General features: G+C 38.0%; 3 protein-coding genes across 3 annotated transcripts; 2 read left to right on the forward strand and 1 right to left on the reverse strand.

The window, feature by feature from the left end:
* The first annotated feature begins 3,586 nt into the window (after positions 1 to 3,586).
* On the forward strand, positions 3,587 to 6,637 carry LOC100240836 (beta-hexosaminidase 2). The gene is made up of 2 exons (XM_002266861.4): positions 3,587 to 4,804; positions 5,595 to 6,637. The coding sequence occupies exons 1-2, from the start codon at positions 4,027 to 4,029 to the stop codon at positions 6,545 to 6,547; spliced, it is 1,731 nt and encodes a 576-aa protein (XP_002266897.1). The 5' UTR covers positions 3,587 to 4,026; the 3' UTR covers positions 6,548 to 6,637.
* A 3,150-nt stretch (positions 6,638 to 9,787) lies between these two features.
* Positions 9,788 to 10,516, forward strand: LOC100245930 (non-specific lipid-transfer protein 8). Its single transcript, XM_002269584.4, has 2 exons — positions 9,788 to 10,257; positions 10,358 to 10,516. The coding sequence occupies exons 1-2, from the start codon at positions 9,911 to 9,913 to the stop codon at positions 10,365 to 10,367; spliced, it is 357 nt and encodes a 118-aa protein (XP_002269620.1). The 5' UTR covers positions 9,788 to 9,910; the 3' UTR covers positions 10,368 to 10,516.
* Positions 10,517 to 10,843: 327 nt separating this feature from the next.
* LOC100247715 (protein neprosin) lies at positions 10,844 to 14,323 on the reverse strand. The gene is made up of 7 exons (XM_002269463.5): positions 13,884 to 14,323; positions 13,582 to 13,668; positions 13,237 to 13,494; positions 12,964 to 13,128; positions 12,070 to 12,123; positions 11,837 to 11,983; positions 10,844 to 11,588 (listed from the first exon to the last, which is right to left on the reverse strand). Exons 1-7 carry the CDS (start codon positions 14,022 to 14,024, stop codon positions 11,211 to 11,213), a joined length of 1,230 nt encoding a protein of 409 aa, XP_002269499.1. The 5' UTR covers positions 14,025 to 14,323; the 3' UTR covers positions 10,844 to 11,210.
* Between the last annotated feature and the right edge of the window lie 3,241 nt (positions 14,324 to 17,564).

The raw sequence follows: 17,564 nt of genomic DNA on the forward strand, positions 1-17,564 counted from the left end.
TTCAAGTAGGTGCAAAATTTTCATTTTCATGGATTTTTCTAATAGTGATTGGGTTGGCTGCATTGACGATATGAGAAGCACATCAGGTTATTGCTTTAGTTTTGGTTCAGGTTTTTCCTCTTGGTGCTTTAAAAAACAGGATATTGTGGCACAATCTATAGAAATAGAGTACATTGTTGTTGTTGTAGCATCAAATCAAGCACTTTGGATAAGAAAGTTGCTAACAAACTTAAACATGAAACAAACTAGAAGTACAAAAGTCTTTGTTGACAATTAGGCTGCAATTTCAATTGCAAGTAATCTAGTATTCCATGGCAGGACAAAACACTTCAAAATCAAGTTTTATTTCTCAAGGGAAATACAACATGATGGAGAAGTAAATTTGGTACATTGTAAAATAGAAGCACAAAATGCTGATATTCTAACAAAAGCTCTATCGAGAGCTAGGTTTGAATTTCTTAGAAAAAAATTGGAGTTTGTAGCTCCTAAGTCAAGTAGGAATGTTGAGAAAAATGCCTTAATAGCAATAAACATGCTGGAAGTCATGTAAAAGCTATTTGAACTGAGGGAGCTTAAGAGTATGTTAAGAAGACTGCTGAGGTGTGAAGAGATGCTGAAATTGAGGCTGCAACCATGAAAAACTTAGTCAATGAAGCTGACATAGTTTCATGGAGCTTAATAACTATTATGTTGTTGTTGTTATTTTATAGGAAATAGCCGTTAGTCTTAATGTGTAACTATTTTTTCTCATTTTCTATTGTTTTATGTTACAAACTTATGTATAAATGCTGCATTGATCATTCAATAAGTGTAGACATTTTTGTTGTCTCAAATATAGTTTTTGGTTGTTGCTTCCAACACATTTTGATTTTAAAACCTACAACCCCAACACTTATGATTGTTTCCTAAGTAAGAGAATCAAGATCCCACATCAACCTTTACATCTTCTAATCCTTCAAGGCAATGGGAGAGCCTATTTATATGTAAGGTTGCCTTTTCTCTGCTTTATTTTTAATTCAACAATCAACTTTTTTGAATTCAAATTGGTAGTTATGGTAGTTAAATAACTCTAATAACCACCTAATTGAATATTACCCTTTATCCTTGACGTGTTTTTTCATGTGTTCTTACAATGACATCACACAAGATCCTCATTTGATGCCTTCTTTGAACCATTGACTGCCATAGATGGTGTCTTTTCCCAAGAGGTGCTATGCAACCAACCAAATGCTCTCTTTGATGGAGTTAGTCCATTAGCCTTATCCAACCCACCTTTTGTTGCATGCCAGTCTGTATTAGTATCTTGCTTTGACTTATGTATACAAGTCAGTCTACCCATGTAAGTCAACTTGTCCATGCAAGTTAACCTACCCATGTTAGTCAACCTAAGCATGCTAGCCCATTTTATGCCTTAGTGCGCCTTAACCCACATTGTGATGCCCATGCTTTAGGCCATGTCCTTTAAGCCCTGACACATCAATGTTGTTGTCTATGTTTAAGCGCCCACGAAACAACCCTTTATTTCTTGCCATGCCTTGCATGTGACAAGAGTCGACACGTCGCGTTTCACACAGTTTTGCATTGCGTTAGTCATGTCCACCATGTTTGAGTTAGCCTACCTTGATGCAACATTAAGCATTGTTTAAGTTAGCCCACCTTGGTGTAGCAGTGAGCCATGGTGTTGTGCCTATGATGAGTTATCTCATTAAAAAAGGCATTATGCCTTTGTGCCAAGTTATCTTGCTATACAAGACATTGTGCCTTTATAACAAGCTGCTTGGAAGGGGTGCTAGCAAACAAATGGGCGTTGCGCTCATGTATGGGTGTTAGCAAAGCTCATCTGTGTGCCTTGTTGTTTGGGGCCCCACGTCATGTCCTCTAGGTGTGGCAAAGATCAAGCCACGTTGCCTTCCTTAAGTCATGCCACCTCCCTTGAAGAACATTTTAAGCCATTTCCAAAGTGTCTAGAGGAGATATCAAGGTGCTTAAGGAGATATAATAATTTTTCATTAATTATAAAAACTATGAAAAATCAATATTCCACTTAGAGACTCCATCTCCATGTTTCCTATTTAAGGGAAAAATACCAACATCCCAAAATTCACCACTAGAATTTTGGTCATGTTAGGCCATACCTCATGCTTCACCATATGCTGCAATGTGCTAAGTAGTGTGGTAGGAAGTATTGCGTCACATGCTACCACATTGTGCCAATAATGTGAGTTGCCCCTGTAGTCAACATTGAGCTTGCACTTAACCTATTGTAACTCTTGATTTCCACTTTACCTCACTCTTTGGACCCTCATGAGTGCAAGGTGCCTACTCATGAAGCCCTTGGTGCCATGTTGTAAGAGTCAAGAGGCTAACAATAAGACTTTGAACTTAATTGTGTGGCCATTGTGGCTTGTGTCACACTGCACTAAGAGATGGATATCTATAGAAAAATGCATTTTTGACATCAATTTGTAGAATATATTAATGTATCGAGTGGTAGTTGTGAGGATATTTTCTCCATGACTCAACTCCTTCACAACAAAGTGAGCCTTAAGCCCTTCAAAACTTACATTGGATCATATATAGTTTAGTTTTGAAAATCCATTTATTTCTAATCACATTCATATAATATGTGTGAGGTATGAGATTGATCCCATATTTAGTTCGAATAAAAAGCATAAAGTTTATCATGTTTAATGTAGATGGTGAGTTTGACATGTGAATAAGTTGAGTTGCTTGTGGTGGCAGTTTCTCCTAGTAGAAGTGGTAGAATTATTCCAAATATTTCAACTGAAACAGCAATTGCTATTGACATTTTCGATTTTCTATTCACCCTAGCCTAGTCAACCCAATCATGATATTGAAGGATGGGACCTTTTCATGCTTATTTCTAAATTAGGCAACATGTCAAGTTCAAAATCAGATCCACAAGCTCCATTTATACATGTAAATGAAGTGACCTTAAATGAATAAATATAACACTTGTTGAGGAGAGTAATGAATATTGTGAAGCAAGTTCATTTATTAAATTTAAGCTCGCAAAGGCTGGCTAAACACTTGGGAGAAACCAGCATTATTCTAGTGCAGGCGGAGAGAATGATGCCAAATGGAGACAAACTCTCAATGCCGAATCTTCACTCCAAAAACAAAGACAGAACAAGGAAGCCATTGAGTAATTTCTTTATCTTTCACATTGAGTTGGTGAAGTTGTGCGATGTGGACGGAGTGTAGTATTACATCAGCAGCATCACATGTGGCTCAATGCATCTCAGAATCCCAACTTACACTGCTACCACAGGGTCCAGGAAGGACAAAAGCCAAAAAGTCGCCCAGGCTCCCACACAAAAAACTAGTATCATCTGGACGCATATTAGACAATTGCCAGCCGGCAGCTGGTTATGTAACAGAAAGAAGTAACTCACAGTTCCAAGGTAGCCTCAGGAATGCCGTCATCAGAAAAATATTTCAAGCCTGCCAACCATAAAATAAGACCATTCTAATGTGCCAGTTAAGTGGAGGAAATTATAATTCTATTCCTCTTTGTATTGAGATTTGTATCTGATTCAATTCGATATCTTGGATTTTTTCCATAGCGAAAAAAGATTTCCCTGGGAAGTGACTACATAAAAGTAAATATAAATGTCAAATCAAGGATCTTCTAAACGGTGTCTTTGAAAACATACTGGCAAAATGAATAACCTGTGGTATGCCGAGGCATTTCCATCTTCACCGAAGTCCGCATTGGGATATTTTTTTTTCGTAAAATATGATATAATACAGAGGTGTGGAAACGGCAGCAAGGTTGACCTTAAATTTCTTCTATCCGAAAGCGATCCAAAGAGGAATTTTAGAAAGATTGATTGCAGAGACAAGCACAAGTGCATAATTCCAAACCATAAGCAAACAAGAAGAGCGGGAAGACTGCCCCAAGGGCATCATAGATCATTATAAGTAGCCACCCACTCTCCATCTTCATAATTCATCTCCTCCCAAAAAAGGGCTTACATACAATACAGGTATACAACTAACCCAATGGCAGTTTCCGATAAAGCCCTCTTTTCCATCGTCTTCCTCTTTACAGCTTTTGTATCTTCAATCTCTGCGTCTGAATCCCAATCCCAAATCAATGTGTGGCCCAAACCCAGAACCTTCTCGTGGCCAAGCCCACAAGCGAGCCTCCTGTCCCCCAATTTTAGCATCACTTCCCCTAACCACCAACACCTCTCCTCCGCCGTCGCACGTTACCTCCGCCTAATACTGACGGAGCACCATCACCCCCTCGTTACCCCAACCGTCAACATCACTGGTCCTCCCTTGGAGACTCTTACCATCATCGTTTCCGATCTCGCTGCCCCACTCCACCACGGAGTCGATGAGTCCTACACCCTGATCGTCCCAAGGGGCGGAGCGGCCAATCTCACGGCCGCGACGGTGTGGGGCGCCATGAGAGGCCTCGAGACTTTCTCGCAGATCGTGTGGGGTGACCCTTTACGAGTGGCCACTGGTTTATTCGTGTGGGACTCGCCCCTTTTTGGACATAGAGGGGTGATGCTGGATACTTCGAGGAATTACTATGGAGTGGAGGATATATTGAGGACGATTGGAGCAATGAGTGCCAATAAGCTCAATGTCTTTCACTGGCACATTACTGACTCGCATTCCTTCCCTCTGCTCTTGCCCTCGGAGCCTGATCTCGCCGGAAAGGGATCTTATGGGCCCCAAATGCAATACTCTCCGGAGGATGTGAAGAAGATTGTGGAGTTTGGCTTGGAACATGGGGTTAGGGTTTTGCCGGAGATTGACTCACCCGGTGAGTGATACTAATAATTCTTTCTCGAACTGCAATGCCTCTAGGATGAACTTGACATTGTTTTGTTTTATACATGAAATTTCTTTATTTTATTATAGGAGCCGATCAGAGTTTATAACATTACTCTTTTGATATATGGGCAGTAACATCCACATTGCTAATTTGCAAATTTTATATATGTTACATGTTGTTCCTTAATTACTATAAACTTAATTAGCCTGCTCATACTCGAATTGAGGCAGCCCTTAATTAATGAATAATTTGAGGTTGTTCTATGGGATAGATAAGTTAGCTCAATTCTAATTTTGAAACTCTTAAGTTCTTTGTCTCTTTTTTTCCTCTCTTTATTGGGGCTCAAATTTGAGCAGCTTGCGGCTTAGTTTGTTAGGTTTGTGCGGGTATTCTATGAAGCAAACCAGTGTTACTTGAGCTTGATCCAATTGGCAGACTGTTGGAGACTTGAGACAAGTGAGGAGATTTTGGGTCCTTGAATTGATCTCATAATTACACAGACCCAAATGCACACTACTTAAAGCTGCATTAGATTAAAGGGAGACCATGTTTTCTCGAAGTTTTCATGTTTTCTCTCAACCTATAGTAAGGTTTTGTTCATGCTTGGGTAAGTCTAATCATCTCCTATGGTGAGCAAATCTGCAAAACCTCTGTTTCTCGTCAATCTGAAAAAGGTTTCCTAGTGTTATTACTACTTGTCCATTGCTTGTGTGTCATAATATAGCCTCAAATTGTTTAATACTGAGACTAACCAATGACGATTTGTGCTCATTTGCAGGACATACAGGATCATGGGCTGAAGCATACCCAGAGATTGTGACATGTGCAAACATGTTTTGGTGGCCTGCTGAAGCTGAATGGGCTGACCGGCTAGCATCAGAACCAGGAACAGGCCATCTCAATCCCTTAAACCCCAAAACCTACCAAGTCTTCAAAAATGTCATTCACGATGTAGCTGCCCTGTTTCCAGAACCGTTCTATCACTCAGGGGCTGATGAGATCATCCCAGGTTGTTGGAAAGCAGACCCAACTATTCAAACTTTCCTATCAAATGGTGGAACTCTCAGTCAACTCCTTGAGATCTTTATCAACTCCACCTTCCCATACATTGTTTCCCTAAATCGTACAGTGGTTTACTGGGAAGACGTTTTGTTGGATGCCAACGTCAAAGTGGATCCAAGCATGCTTCCGCCAGAGAATACCATTTTACAAACATGGAACAATGGACCAAATAACACTAAAAAGGTTGTTGCTTCTGGCTACCGAGCCATTGTATCATCTTCAGATTTCTACTACTTGGATTGTGGGCATGGGGACTTTCTCGGGAATGACAGTCAGTATGATCAGAAAGCAGGTAGCAACACAGAAAATGGTGGGTCATGGTGCGGCCCCTTTAAAACTTGGCAGACGATATATAATTATGATATAACATATGGATTAAGCGATGAGGAGGCAAAGCTGGTATTAGGTGGGGAAGTGGCATTGTGGTCTGAGCAAGCCGATCCAACAGTTTTGGATGCTCGGATCTGGCCAAGAGCTTCTGCAATGGCAGAGGCATTGTGGTCTGGGAACCAAGACAAGACAGGCATGAAGAGGTATGCAGATGCAATGGATCGGTTGAATGAATGGAGATATAGAATGGTTGCTAGAGGGATTGGGGCTGAACCCATTCAGCCCCTTTGGTGCATTAGGAATCCAGGAATGTGTAACACAGTTCATCCCTTTGTTTAGTTATAATGTAAAACAATTTTTTTTTCTCCGTTACAGTTTCAATTGTTGAAAAGAGCAGTTGCAAAGAATAAATAATAACTTCAATTGTTACTTCAGGTGTCTTGCTAAAATGATTGTTAAAAATGGGAAATAATTTGCCTTTTCTAGCTTGACTGGTGGTGAGGAAGTGGCCTATTTTAACAGTTACGAGGAAGAGGACTAGTAGTGGTTCCACCCAAAGGCTTCTTAAAGGTAAGCCTGCATTTTTAAGATGGTGCATAATGGAAGGATTCTTTTCTAAAACTCTGCAACTATAGTAATTTGTAATCAAAATACATGTTGGCTTATTGTGGCCATAGCAGCACCAGGCTTGTTTCTGATGCAGATAAGATTTGAATTCTGTGTCTTGAGCTACAATTGGCTTCTGAGGCACATCTTTTAAATGTGATTTTGGAAAGCAATTGAAAACCAAGCTGACAGATTCTCTACTTTAAGTCCAATGGCTGATGGTGTCCACATAGGTTCATCTCAGCTTAGATCTTGCTCCTCTGTTATGCAAAAATGGAGTGGCATCTTCATTAATTGCTTATGAGATAGCTTGATGCCACATTAGTTGATTGTTCTGAAAAGGACTTGAAAACTAAGGTGATTAACTGGTTTTAGGACCAATCACTGCAGATATCCAGATGGTTGGTCTCTGTTCAAATCTTGCAGGTTTATCATTTAAAAATGAAGTTTGATGTTCATTGCTCATGATTTAGCTTGAATGCCTATGCGTTCCCACCTGTATTTGGAACCTCAAAAAGGACCACGACTTCTGTAACCCTAATGTATTTTGCCACTTCAAATCAAATACATACCAGGAAAAATCTAAGTTCAACTTCAAAATCCTAGTCAAGGATTGTGTATTGTATGTTACTCCTTTAATGGTGGATTTGATTCTTTGCTTAGATGTATAGTTTCTGAAGTTTCTCCAATAGATTAGCACTAGGTTATTCTTGCTGTATAGAGCTCCATGATTTCATGTTTCAGTCACTGGAAGCTACCAACGTATGATGAAACATGCAGAACACAAACCAGAAGTCATAAAGGGCACATGGAAACAGAACCAAAGATCCTAAAGGGCAGATGGAATTTGATGAAGATTCTTCAAATCATAATTTTTAGTGAAGTAAGCCTCGGAGCTTAAAGGAAACAAAATTGACCATTCACAAGCATATTCGAACTTTCCTTTTCTGTCCTTTGTTCTTTGTATATCCAAATGAAGCTTCCAAGATTGTGAAAATTGATTTTCGTTTTAATAAAGTAATAACATTTTAGAAATGCTGAGCATGATAACTTATTTGAAATGTAGATCATGGTAATTTATCTTGGTTGAGTGGAGTTCTATGTGGTTCAATGTAGGTTTCTTATTGCCCATCGTTTTGCTCCAAATGAGCTCATCAGAGTGGTGTTTAGCAATATGAAGATAATTGGTGAGACTGGTAATATTGCCTAACTGATGAGTGGATCAATTCTGCAAAATTCAGGAGAGAAATAACTACTTTTATGATCTTTTTTTTCTTTTGAATTTAGTTTTGAGGAAGAAAGTTGAATCCTAATTGAAGTTGCACAAAACTACCACTAATTTTTTCCTTACTTTGTCTTTACCGAAGAGGGAAAGTGAGTTTTTTTTCTTAACAGAGCTTGCCCTTTCCTTTGCTAGGACTACCCTCTTATATTTATCTTGCTGGTGAGGCTCACAGGCTTTTCTTTCTATTTTACAGCTTTTTTCTGTATGCTTCCAAGGGTAGTTGGAGGTGTCTCTTCAGGGGCAGGTGCTGGATGATACCTGTTCTGGAGGTTGCCGAGTCCTCATTTTTGGGCTGGATGAATTTTTGTATCTTCACTTATCATTCTAGTTACATATTGATTCTGTTTATGCATTTCCAGCTACGCCATAAATGGAAAGGATGAGATTGAGTGAGTTACCAAGCAAACCACGCAGGAAGATATATATCTAGATGTTGTACATTTGTATCTCGGTGCCTAGGCTTGAGCCAATGCAGCGCCCGAGATTTTTGGCTCTGGTGCCAAAGCGACCCAAAGTGGCCTCCCCAGGATTCGAACTCAAGACTAAGGTCTTTTTGGTTGCCCTCCTGACCCAGAGTGGCCTCCCCAGGATTCGAACTCAAGACTAAGGTCTTTTTGGTTGCCCTCTTGGTACTTTGGGTCGCTTTGGCACCAGAGCCAAAAATCTCGGGCGCCGTATTGGCTCAAGCCTAGGCACCGAGATACAAATGTACAACACTAGACACACGCGCATTCTGGTCTGATGCATGGAATTCAAGCAGCTGCAGATTTGTATAACAAAAACTTTTAGAAATAATCTCTTTAATAGAGTCCAGAACCGAAGTCATAGCACTGGGCAGGCATATTACAGAATCTATTCCACTAGAGAACTCAGAAGGCTTCAGCACAAGGAATAAAAGCGCATTTGGGACTCAAAAGGTTGCAGTGAAAAGCTGGCCCCAGAAGTCAAGTCAGATGGGCGACAACAAAACAAAGCTAAAACTATCTAATTTCTTGGTTCCAATAATTGAACAAAATCTGAGATACTTTTTTTACAGGCTAAAGCTGAGTACCGCAAGATAATAATATTTTTCAATCAAGCAAAGCAGGGAAAGGAGAAAGAAAGCAAAAAATCAAAGCCAGAGTCATATATGATGATACAACTATTGTCTCAAAATTGGACCCATTTCTGAAACAAATTTGTTAAAATGAGAAGGGTACAACTTCACTTTCTCCATTTCTTCTAAATTTGCGCAAAACTTTTAAGAAATTGTACAAATGCTGCACAGCTAGATGATACTCAATAGTCCATTTCAGAACTTACTTTACTCAATCATGTCTTTTCTTAAATGATATCGTACAAGGTTGAGACATCCATTTGTGGGGTCTACAGTGGATCTGTGAAAGGTGGCAATCTTCTCACGAGTCACGATTAGCAATCCTCCGTTATGCATCTTTCTGGTTATTACTTGAAGAAGGCCAAGTACATTTATTTTGGTATGCAACCATGATATCGAAGTAGAGTAGGGATAGAGGTGATCTCCTCATCAAATAGTGCGTTCACGTTGTATGAGTGTACAAGTAGGCTAAAATGACAGCTGCGTTAACTTGGAGGAATTATATAACCCCAGCTTAATCAATCCCACCAAATTTTGACTTCTTCCAACCACACCTAAAATAAATAAATCTTCTTTTTTGTATTCAGTGACTAGTGCAAAATTTGTACGATTATCACAGTTTTCTTGTACTAGTAGTGAGCTTCCAATTAGATCTCCTATAAAAACCAGAAAATCCAAAGCAACCTCAGCTTAGTCTTATCTATTCTCTCTCACAATGAAATATTCTAGTGTAGCAGTCCCAGCCACGGCTACCCTCATGCTTCTTATCGTACTTGCCCCAGCTGCAGAAGCTGCAATTGCATGCAGTGATGTAATTAAGGACCTGAGACCTTGTGTGAACTACCTTGTGAATGGCAGTGGGATGCCACCAGCTGCATGTTGCACTGGAGCCTCAAATCTCGCATCTTCTGCATCAACCTCAGCCGATAAGAAGGCTGCTTGTGAGTGCATTAAGACAGCAGCCAAGAAATTAAATCCCAATCCTCAATTGGCAAAGGGTCTTCCAGGGAACTGCAAAATCAGCTTGCCCTTCACTGTTTCAGCCAATGTGGATTGTTCCAAGTATAGCTCTTACATACTTAAATCTGCCGGTCCCCCTCCATAGTTACAGTTTTCATACTAACCAAAATCATTTAATTATGTTTTGCTGTGTCCTTTGCAGGATTGGTTGAAGTTGAAGGAGCGTGCGTATTTTGTACGAAGCTGGCTTCTATTCCCTCCAGTAAATAAATAGTAATGGGTGTGTTGTTTGTGCTGTATTAAATAAATGCATTTTCATCCTTCAGATGAAAGTACAGAATGGATTTTATGCTTTACGTAATTTGTCAAATGGGTGCATTTTTTTTTTCTTTATTGCATTTCAATGGCTTTGGAATTATTATTGTTATTATTTTGGAAGTGGTTGCATCTTATTTTCCATAGCATAAATTTGAATTAACTATTTGGAAAAATGAAAGCAATTCAACAGGTTATAAGTTAAATTTTCCTTTGATCCATAATCAGTGGAAATTGTGAAACTTTTTCCAATTATCATGTATGACTGTGGGTGTCGACAAGAGGATTTTCCTTCGGATTGCCAAGAAAAACTGTGTTTTCAAATACCATATGATTGAGGCTCAGGCATCACAACAAGAGCCCAACCCTGCCATTAACCAAGCCAAAAGGGAAGTTTCCATTAACCTTTATTACACATTACAGAGATTGAATTACTTAACCATAAGAATATTATTCATGCATTAACAACTCACAAATAGACAAACACATGTAACAAAGGTGCCTGTTTCTTTAAGCATAAGAAACTGGATCACCTCTCTGTCTCCAACATTTCATGTGGAGGGCTCTAAAGAGCCAGACCATCTTGATACAGACAGAAAGAAGATTCAGAGGTTACCAGGCTAGACTAAGAATAAAGGAGATGTATAATAATGAATTAATCAAAACAAGGGCACATGGGTGCTTTGAGTGATATATGTGGGAGAGAAGAATTGAAGGAGGCCCTGCTTTTTTCAATTTGATCATGGGCAATTGGGATTTCTACCAGGACCACCATAGTACAAGTAGCTCCCCCACTCACCATGGTTTCCATGTTGGACATCGTAGCAGCTGGATTGCTCAGTGAAAGTGCCAATGTCTTTAGGAGGTCGTAGACTGTTGGATCCATCAACAATTTGAATATTCCTGAAATAACTAGCCTTACCAAACCCTTCTCCTGGGAAATGACCACTGCCCATTTGAGTTGAGGTGTGCTGTCCATCAGCTTCGGAGTTAACAACCTCCCCTCCCCATTCAATCATGGAAGCACTGTCAGATAGGTACGAGAAAAGTAGGGCTGGCCAATACCCCAGCACATAGTCATTTCCAAATTGCATCCACCAATTACCCTCTTTTGGATCCTACAAAATATTAACCCAATATTTCATAATTAGGTACCGATTTCAATAAACAGAAGATATGTTCAGAGGAAAAAGGCATGCATTCATTACATGAATAGATATTACACACATAAATATAAATATGCAGATTTTTTTTTAAATTTTTTTATTTTATAAAATAAGTTTGAATAGGTATATTTTATTTGGCTGTCCAAAATCTTCAATTTAAAATTTTTAACCAGGCACCAATCATGTTCATTGCCTTTTACCTTCCACACAAGTATGCTGATATCATATTGGGAACCGTGATAACGGGAAACAGGGAAGATGCTCGCACCCATTGCTATTTCATTGTTGATTTGAACAAAGCCTGAGCAGAGGAGGTTATAACAACCCGTCGCTTGATATGCATCACTCTGTCCTTTGTGTGGGAGAAAGAGATCCTCAGAAAATAAATAAAAATAAAAAGCCACTAAAAAAGATAGAAAATATGGAAGCTCACCGTCCAGTATGTGAAGAGTCTACTGTTGTTATCTCCATATAGATCTGGGCTGACCTGTTTTTGAATCAGAAGAGAGGGAAAAAAATGAAATGACAAAACAAAAGATTGCAGGTATTGTGTTTGCTTAAGAGTTTCTACCAAAATACTTTATTTTGAGAGGAAAAAATAAATTTCAGGACACTGTTGTTAAAACTAAAAAACAATGCTAGAGGTATAAGAGTGCCTAAAACCACAGTAACACCCATTCCTCAAAAACTGGACTCTGAGCCTTTCTTTCACACCCTTTTTTTTTTTGGTCCATATTTCCCTGAAATTACTTCAGCCCATCAATCGTACCTGTTCCACTTCAACATTACAAAAAAGTACTATAACATCACTTATATGATTTCAAAAGTGTGCTAGTTTGAAGTAATATATGCAGATATTCATGGAGATCATCATTAGAAAATGAGGATGATGACATGAAAAATTGAAGATTGGGATGATTCAAAATCACTTCAACTTTCACAAAGTGGAATAGAAAAAAAAAAAAAAAAAGTGTTCTAAGAAATAGGAAAAATGAGAGTTGGCCTGTTCAAATTATAACACTGTTTTACAGCACTGCTTATTTTGGAAAGAGAAAAGCCAGTGCCTTAGAAAAAAAATCTGCGTTTACCCAAAAAACGGTTTGTTTTTAGTTCTTTGTTTGAAAAAATGAAAAGCAATAATTTAAGTTAAAAGAGCATTTCCAAATGCATAATTGTAGTTGTTAAAAAAAATAATGAGCGTGGTTGGAATTTTTCCCTCAAAATGAAAGAAATTGGTAGAAAGCTCAAAAATTAATTTTGGGCAGGGATAATTCAAAATTTCCTTTGTAAGATTAGATGAAAATAAAAATAGAAATAGAAAAAGTACCTGCCAACCAACTTCAATGCTGTTGAGATCTTCACCAAAAGAACCTCCTAAGATCCACATCTGAGAAAGGCTGAATTCATTGGGCTGCTGGATTTTGGGTTCCCAAACGTTTACGGTTGCCTTTGCTCCATAATACTTATCTCCTTCCACATAAACTATTGCATGCTGAAAAATCCACAAGAATTCAGAAAAAGAACAACAAAATCATCAAGACCAAGAAACTAAAAGAAAAGGATTCTTACTTAGAGGAAGTAATTTGGATCTGCATGTTACCTGATGGCCACTTTGACTGATGAGGTCAGGATCTGCAGACCTTGGTTGAGGAAAGGTTCTGTGTTTCTTCTTTCCAAATCTGCTGATGGAGTTGGCTCTTAGAACATCTTCTCTCTTTGTTCTTCTGATGGGAACAGTTCCTTTTGGGCACCTTCCGTTCAGCTGCCACAGCTGAGTAACAGGCTTTGATCTTTTATGGGACTTGGACGGCGCCTTCATCTCAGTAAAAAGCCCTTCTGGGTGAAAACTTGGTTTCATCTATAACAACAAAATTTGGCAAGAAGAAGTTAAATTACAAACCACCCAAGCATTGAAATTGAAACCACAGAGAACCTGAGTAGAGACCTGAATTGTATGATTCTTCAGCATGGGATGATCAAAAGCTGGTTGGTGGGTTACTCGGACACAGTCGATTATATCTCCATCTCGGCTCTGTTTTTAGTAATGACAAGCCATCGTTGCATACAATTACTCAGTTATTGTCACCAGAGTTTACATTGTGGACTAAAACCAAAACCGATACCCATAATAATATATACTGATTCAATAACACGAGCTGGCTTAGGATATATAAGAATCATTATTAGAGGAAAAGGGAAAAAGGGGAAAAAGGAGAAAAAGTGAAAGAAAGGGAAAAAGAAGCGAACCTTAATGGTTTTAACAGCACGCTTGTTCAGACGCTTCAAGTGCTTCTTTATCTCCAGCTTCCGACCACCGGCAGATGATGGGGGTATCAAGAAAACCAAGAGGCAGAATAACATTACCACCACCCTCACCCTGGCTGCCATATCCAACCAATAGCAGCAACAACAGCACAGCAAACACAGGTGTAATGTAATAGGTCACAGTCTGCTTGATTATCGTCTGCTCTTCTCGCGAACAACTGCCTGACAGAGAAGGGTCGCAACTACGAAGGGAATAGAAGGGAAAAAAAAGATGAGGTAGTTGGTGGGTAATGCGTCCACTATTATTTGTTGTTTTGGCACTACCGCTGCTTCTGTGGCTGGAGTCCACACAGCCTTTTCTATTCTACTTTCCTTTCATCAAAAACATTTTAATATTACTTACAGTTGTTAATCTCAGTCACCCCCAATTTCATTTTTGAAATCCAAAATCTTCTTCCAGAATATATCATCTTTTACCATTCTTGTACATCTTGTTTATGGGGTTGATGCAGAAAACTATTGATTTCTGAATAAACTGTAAATTTAAATTTTAAAAGAGTAATAAGTAATTATAACTTTTAAATCATATTATATTTTATAATTCTCTAAGCACTAATATATAGCTGGCCATATATTCAAATATCTTCAGTAGCCCCACTGTGCATGCACGGGTGAAGGTGAGAATCTTATCCATCCACGGGAGAATCCTTCGCCACCAAATGCATGCCACATTTGTGTTTCCTTACGGTCTGAGTCCCATGCAAGAGTTTGAAAAAGGCGAATTTACATGTTTCTTAAGTTCAATAAAATTACAGAAATTCCTGCTCCTTCCCATTGAAAGGAACTCCTCTCATGACATTGAGGGAACCTGCTTATTATTGGATAAATGTAAGATTCAATGATAGAATTTATAATTATAGTCTATATATATATATATATATATTATTTCCAACAACTCATCTTTACAAACTACATGCGCTTGAATAGCTCCTTGATCCCTTGCTCAAAACTTGGAGATTTCACTGAACGTACATATATCCTTGTATACACCAAAATAAATTAATTTCTAACTAGACATGTCTCTAAATCATTTTCAATCAATGTTTTGGCTTTTGGCAGCCACATAACACGTAGCACACTGGAGATATTTCTTATTAATTAATGCCTCTTTGTAGTTAATATATTTGGTATCTGCTGGCAAATGTGACGGCCGGCTATTTAGTGACCTGCCTTGGCAAGCTTCTAAATATATTCTTTTGTTTTTGAGCAGGGTTATATACTAGTATCTCTTAGCAGATATTGTTAATTTCAATGTGTTATAATGTTCTGAATTATGAGTTAAGACCCTTTTTTTTTTTTTGAAAAAGGCATTCGCCTTTCTGAGTTTTTCATGGTGGGTCTGCTGGTTATTCAGGTCCTCCCTGTAAGTAACAAAGGCATTTAATGGTAGTTGTCATTGAGCTATTGGGTGAAGACAAAGCCCGATGTGAGAGGCAATGGCCCTCTCTCCCTGTAACATCATAACAGATCCTATGGTTATTGGCACTTCATGTCCAGTGCATAGAGGAGATTGGGTTGACCCACATTTGTACAATCAAACGAGTGGTGAAAAAACAGGCTTTCGTAGCAATCACTAGGGGCCAAATTATGGTGGGGGCTAGGTTGTATGGAGGGTAAAATGGCAACAGCAATGGCAATGAGGGACCAATATTGAACCAAATGCAAGAAAAACAAAGGAACATTAATTTAAGCGCAGGTAAATCTGAATATGGATTTTGAATTGGCCATTTAGAACAATTAACATAGAGAAAAAGGAGAAAAGGAGAAAAAGTAGGTCTATACATTTCTGAGTGGTGGTAGCCTTTTTTATTTTCTCCAGTATCCAGGGACCATGTCTATGTACTGTATTGCGTGCCAACCCATCAATGTACCAAAAGAAACTTGCGGGACTAATCAGGATCACTGGAAAGTAACTCGTCACTCACTAAAGGTGCCCACTATCATCAAATGGTCTTCACTAAAATAATTGGAGACCGATGGCTGTGCTAACACCAATCATTGATTTATCGGATTTCAAAAGGCAAAACAGCAATTGGTGAGACGGGTAAGTATGCAACTTCTGAAACATAATAATACCTAGGGTTTGAAATATGAGTAAGTTTGGTATGGCCATTGATAAACTTAGGAGTACGTGTTCCTATCATTTCTTGTTGAATTTGCCCCTACAGCCGTGAATGAACTTGAGCCTGGATTCATCCAAGTGGCCATAAATTTCGAACAGGGAATGGATTTATGTGCTTTTGTTTAAAATGAAATTATTACACTTTACCCTTTAATCTATACTACGTTTTTCACAATGTCTCATCACATTTAAAATCGAACAATGTATTTTTCATACTTCATAAATACATGCAATGTACATTTGTTGTATAATGGTATTAGTTGTAATAAATGGAAGACACTTGTGTTGAACACGTGACGTGTTTAAGTAAGGGCAAAATCACTATTTCATTTTTAAAACCCCCAAAACCCCAACCCAACCCTTTTCCTTCGATTGTTGTCTGGAATTTTCATAAGGTTTAAGGTTTCCATAACTTTTTCTAGAGAATTGAGAGTCATAGTCTTTATCATCTTTTCCATCCCCATCGGAAGTGTATCAAGATCAAAGTTCGAGTCATCAAAGGTGGAAGACTTCGGGTTTTAGAGACTTCATACAACTTCATTCTTCATTTTCATCACATGGAATCAATTCGGGAATATTCGAATATTAGGTATGGTTTTTGCTAGCATATTTTAAATTCATATAAAATTTAAAAATGCAATTTTTTTTTACTATGCATAGGATTTAGAAAAGCCTAGGATATGTATGTTCCTAATCTAATCCAACCTTAGGAAACAATGAGATATGAGATTTTTCCATTACTCACACTTTTAGGTTTATCAAATCGATTTTCAACCAAGTCTCCCAAGACATCTTGAGACAAAAATAAGGTTTCCATTTTCACACATTAAAAATAATAACTTTCACCTTTGAATAACATAATAGAAGAAAGTTGAGAGCTTACACTTGTGTTACTCGTGCCAGCCTTTTTTAATATAACTCTTTGAAATTCTTCATAATCAAAGTTTTTTTTTTTTTTTACTCTTCCTTCACAAAAAACAATCGACTTGAGTTCTTTAATCATTTGCTCTATTGCCAATTTGTTTCAACAAAGATAACTCAAGAGATATAGTGGAAATATTTTTAAAATTGGAAAAGTGACATCCCTTCATCTTTTTTTAAAAGATTAACCCATTTCAGACATTTTTTGCCCTTCTTTATTTTAACAACAATGTCATTACCCCTAATTCCTAATTCATTTCCCTCATTTTGATACCTAACTCTCTTTTTCTTATTCAATTCACGCTTCCTTAAGGGATAACTATTTACTCTCTCTCTCTCTCTCTCTCATTTTCCAATTGTACAGTAGTTTTTTGTCGAGGTTTTTGCCATTGTTTTTTTGTGGGGGATTTTCGCATTTATTTTTAGTTGGTATTTTTTGCATTTATTTTTGTTAGAGTTTTTAGTTGTTTTTATTAGGATTTTTTGTTTGTTTATATATATTTTTTATAGTTATTTTTTGTTGAAGATTTTTTTTATTAGAGATTTTTGTTTTTATTTTT

The sequence above is a fragment of the Vitis vinifera genome, chromosome 13 (genome assembly GCF_030704535.1).
Source record: "Vitis vinifera cultivar Pinot Noir 40024 chromosome 13, ASM3070453v1".
Lineage (NCBI taxonomy): Eukaryota > Viridiplantae > Streptophyta > Magnoliopsida > Vitales > Vitaceae > Vitis > Vitis vinifera.